This window comes from Oncorhynchus clarkii, chromosome 13, assembly GCF_045791955.1.
Source record: "Oncorhynchus clarkii lewisi isolate Uvic-CL-2024 chromosome 13, UVic_Ocla_1.0, whole genome shotgun sequence".
NCBI classification, from domain to species: domain Eukaryota; kingdom Metazoa; phylum Chordata; class Actinopteri; order Salmoniformes; family Salmonidae; genus Oncorhynchus; species Oncorhynchus clarkii.
Window position 1 is genome coordinate 10646003 of NC_092159.1, and position 5000 is coordinate 10651002.

The 5000-nt window shown below is 46.3% G+C and overlaps 2 protein-coding genes across 3 annotated transcripts in view; both read left to right on the forward strand.

The window, feature by feature from the left end:
• The window catches only part of LOC139424237 (uncharacterized), a 511968-nt gene that overhangs the window by 78076 nt on the left and 428892 nt on the right, over positions 1-5000 (forward strand).
• The window catches only part of LOC139424370 (involucrin-like), a 15952-nt gene that overhangs the window by 3053 nt on the left and 7899 nt on the right, over positions 1-5000 (forward strand). For both annotated transcript variants that reach the window (XM_071176122.1, XM_071176123.1), the window contains exon 2: positions 4600-4702. In XM_071176122.1, the coding sequence (XP_071032223.1) occupies positions 4600-4702 (103 nt within the window). The remainder of the gene's footprint in view (positions 1-4599; positions 4703-5000) is intronic.

Here is a 5000-nt window from a genome sequence, read left to right on the forward strand (position 1 = left end):
GACACACAGACAGACACACACACACACACAGAGACACGCAGACAGACACACAGACAGACACACACACACACACAGAGACACGCAGACAGACACACAGACAGACACACACACAGACAGACACACACACACACACACACACACAGACAGACACACACACAGACAGACACACACACACACAGAGACAGACACACACACACACACACACACACACACACACAGAGAGACACTAACACACACACACACAGACACACACACACACACACACACACACACACACACACACACACACACACACACACACACACACACACACACACACACACACACACACACAGAGAGAGAGACACTAACACAGACACACACACACACACACACACACACACACAGAGAGAGAGAGACACTAACACAGACACATACACACACACACAGAGACACACACACCAACAGACACACACAGACACAGACAAACACACAAACACACACACCATAGACCCCCCCACACCACTCACTCACGCACATACTGTACATGCATGCTCACGCTATCTTTTGCTCTCTCTCTCTGACACACACTCACACACACAGAGACTAACAAACAACACACACATGGCCTGGAATTACAGAGAAATCACGCAGTGGACAGTTGTTTCACAATTAAGACACACACACACTATGCAGTATGGTTACTGTCCTGCTCTGCTTTGTTTTTCATCCATTTTATATAAGAATCATGTAATCTGCTAGTGGCCTGCCTGCCTGCCTGCATGGGATTTCAACGACTGTGTGTGTGTGTGTGTGTGTGTGTGTGTGTGGCCATATGTGTGTGTTTATGTGTGAGGGAGAGATATAAAAGCATTAGTAGTCACAGTCCTACAGTACATGTCTATAGGAGTCAGAGATACACAGTAAACAGTAGTCTAGACAGACAACAGGTCTACAGTACAGGTCTATAGGAGTCAGAGATACACAGTAAACAGTAGTCTAGACAGACAACAGGTCTACAGTACAGGTCTATAGGAGTCAGAGATACACAGTAAACAGTAGTCTAGACAGACAACAGGTCTACAGTACAGGTCTATAGGAGTCAGAGATACACAGTAAACAGTAGTCTAGACAGACAACAGGTCTACAGTACAGGTCTATAGGAGTCAGAGATACACAGTAAACAGTAGTTTAGACAGACAACAGGTCTACAGTACAGGTCTATAGGAGTCAGAGATACACAGTAAACAGTAGTCTAGACAGACAACAGGTCTACAGTACAGGTCTATAGGAGTCAGAGATACACAGTAAACAGTAGTTTAGACAGACAACAGGTCTACAGTACAGGTCTATAGGAGTCAGAGATACACAGTAAACAGTAGTCTAGACAGACAACAGGTCTACAGTACAGGTCTATAGGAGTCAGAGATACACAGTAAACAGTAGTCTAGACAGACAACAGGTCTACAGTACAGGTCTATAGGAGTCATAGATACACAGTAAACAGTAGTCTAGACAGACATAAGGTCTACAGTACAGGTCTATGGGAGTCAGAGATACACAGTAAACAGTAGTCTAGACAGACAACAGGTCTACAGTACAGGTTTAGGTGAAAGAGGCATAATGGTAACTATTTGATTATTAGTTTAATTCATTCCATCTCTTTCTGAATGCCACCTCCCTTTATTCCTCTCTCTCTCTCTCTCTCTCTCTCTCTCTCTCTCTCTCTCTCTCTCTCTCTCTCTCTCTCTCTCTCTCTCTCTCTCTCTCTCTTAGTTAGATGAATAGGTTGACGTGAGAGCAGGTAAGGAGATATCTCTGTAAATCCCCATCACCTCTCTTCTCTTCCCTGTTTCATTTGATCTCTCTATCCATCATCCTCCCCTCCATTTCTCACCGACAGCAGGAATCCGCTCAGTATGTTTGTGAGGCTGCAGCACAGGTGTGTGTGTGCGTTTCTGTGTTGGTCTGTGTGTCTGTGCCAAGTGTAGGGGATCGAGGCGAGCACGTACATGGCTGTTCATCATATGTTCCTGTGCAAGCATGGAAGTATGGAGTGGGGGGGGGTCTTTCGACAGTATGATTGTGAGTCAAGTAAGTTTGCGCTCTTGTGACCAATGTGCGTGTGTATGTGTGTGTGTCATCAGTCAGCTGGCCCCGTAATTCTGTTCCATTACACTTCACCTTTCCCCTCTGACATTCCACACGTTCTGTCTTCCCATGAACCCCTGGGGTTCCCCTCTGTAGGGCCCCTGAACACACACACACACACACACACGCACACACACACACACACACACACACACACACACACACACACACACACACACACACACACATGACATCGGACCATCTGACCCGTGTGTAGGAAACGTCATGTCAGACATTTAGAAAAACGAACACTACACAGAGAGGATTATGGGTCATGAATCAACACCAAGAGACAGGGGGAGCCCCTTAAAGTGACAGCTATAGGCCTCTATCCTAAACCAATGGGAAACATAGACACCAGCTAACTTCCTTCTTTTTGTCCCGTTTATCTGGGCCTCTGTAGGGCTGTAGTTAGGTCTGCACGACATGACTTGGGTTGTCGTTTCACCTCAGCGTTAGACCACTTTATGAGGTCTGAACCCGTATTTCAAATAACTTTGATTTTGGCGTGAACGATCCCTGGAGGAAGTGGCTGAATCATTCCTTTCAGAATGATCTGGCTTTTCTGCAGAAGTACACTCTTAGGAAAAAAGGTGCTATCCAGAACCTAAAAGGAGAACCCTTTGAATAACCCTTTTTGGTTTCAGGTAGAACCTTTTTGAGTTCCATGTAGAACCCTTTCCACAGATGGTACTACATGGAGCCCAACATAGTTCTACCTGGAACCAAAAAGGGTTCTACCTGGAACCAAAAAGGGTTCTACCTGGAACCAAAAAGGGTTCTACCTGGAACCAAAAAGGGTTCTACCTGGAACCAAAAAGGGTTCTACCTGGAACCAAAAAGGGTTCTACCTGGAACCAAAAAGGGTTCTACCTGGAACCAAAAAGGGTTCTACCTTGAACCAAAAAGCGTTCCCCTACAGCCGAACCCTTCTTTCTAACAGTGTTTCTATTATTAGGCCATTTTCCAATGCTGGTCTTTTTTAAAGTCTTCAGAAAAGGACAACCCTTAGACTCTGTAATGTTTAACTAGCCATTTCCTGCCTCTGTTTTTGCTCTCATTTAGCCACTGGCTGCATCTGAAATGGCTCTGTATTCCCTACTGTATATAGTGCACTATTTTTGACCAGAGCCCTATAGGTCCTGGTCTAAAGTAGTGCACTAAATAGAGAATAGGGTGCCATTTGGGGCGCAACCTGTCTGTTTAGTAGCAACAGGTAGCACACAGTGATGTTATGTGAACTCTGGGCTGAGGTGTAGTTATTTTTCTCTACACAGTCAATGTAATGACACCATGTCAGCTTGTAAATGGAAAAGTGTTTCTGGGCTATTCAGCAGACACACTGCATTGAGAGACACAGTCTGTGAGTCCTACATTAGTAACTGGGTCAGTCAGAGGCTTGTGAAACTCAACCAGGTGTCCAGACCACCACCACCCACCCACCCACGAGAGAGAGAGAGAGAGAGAGAGGTCCTAACACATACTATACACAAATACAGTGAGAGGGTGAAACCAGTACGTATGGGATATGTTTGTTTGTCTATTTGTGTGAGCACAGTTGCTGGGGTGATGTACTATTTGTTGTCGTCCTCCAAGCACATGACAGTAACTGTTCAGAGGAACACACACTCCCACACATTACTCTAAGGCTCTATTCTACTGTGCTGTGGGAGGTATTGAGAAGTGACTAGGAGTCATTCTGAGACAAGATAGAGAGACATACTGTATAAGAGGATTGCCCCTGGCAATATAGACACAAGTCTCTCTCTCTATATCTCGCCATCTCTCCCTGTGTGTGTGCTGTTGGATACTGAAGGTTACTTTGTTGACTGTTAAAGTAATACAAGTCAGGCAGTAACTAAGATAGACAGGACAGACAGACAGATAGACAGGACAGACAGACAGACAGACAGACAGACAGACAGACAGACAGGCGGAGTGGAAGAAGAGAGGAGAAAACAAGAGGCGATCAGAGGAAGAGGGTTAGTTTCTGTTCTCCAGGGGTTACAGAGGGAACAACAGCAGTGTTTGGGGGGTAAGCACACAGACAGAGAGGATAAACAGCAACAACAAACAACAGTTCCTTCTTTAGAAGGAAGTGAAACTGGATGAGACAAAGAGACCATGATGCCTGGAGGTGGTGGAGATGGAAGGAGATGAAGAAGGATGATATTAACCTGTTATATGTTCCTCCTCTCTCTCTCTCGCGCTCTCTTTCTCTCTCTCTCCCTCTCTCTCTCTCTCTCTCTCTCTCTCTCTCTCTCTCTCTCTCTCTCTCTCTCTCTCTCTCTCTCTCTCTCTCTCTCACTCTCTCTCTCTTCTCTCTCTCTCTCTCTCTCTCTCTTCTCTCTCTCTCTCTCTCTCTCTCTCTCTCTCTCTCTCTCTCTCTCTCTCTTCCCTCCTCTCTCCTCCCCCCTCTTCTCCCATCCCCCATCACCCTCTCTCACCCTCCCTTTCTCTCTCTCCCAGGGAGATCCTCTCCCACCATCGTTAGTAGAGCTGGTGAGAACCAGTCCCATCTCTTCTATAGAGGACCTGCAACAGCTGCTGGAGCAAGAGACTGACTCCCAGGGTAAAACTGCCCTCTCACAGCCTTTAACACACAGGCTCTCTGGGCCGACCTCACTGCTGCTGCTGCTATCCCATAGAAATATGGTCATAAACAGTCTGCACACACACACACACACACACACACACACACACACACACACACACTCCTATAATAGCAGTAATAACAGGAGAGATGGGGAGGAGGCGAGCATGCAGGTGTGGCCCAGCAGGGTTGGCACGATAGGAATGTAGCGAAAGGTGTGTTTGCGTGTGTATGCTTCTGTGTCCGTGTGTGTGTGTGTGTGTGTGTGTGTGTGTGT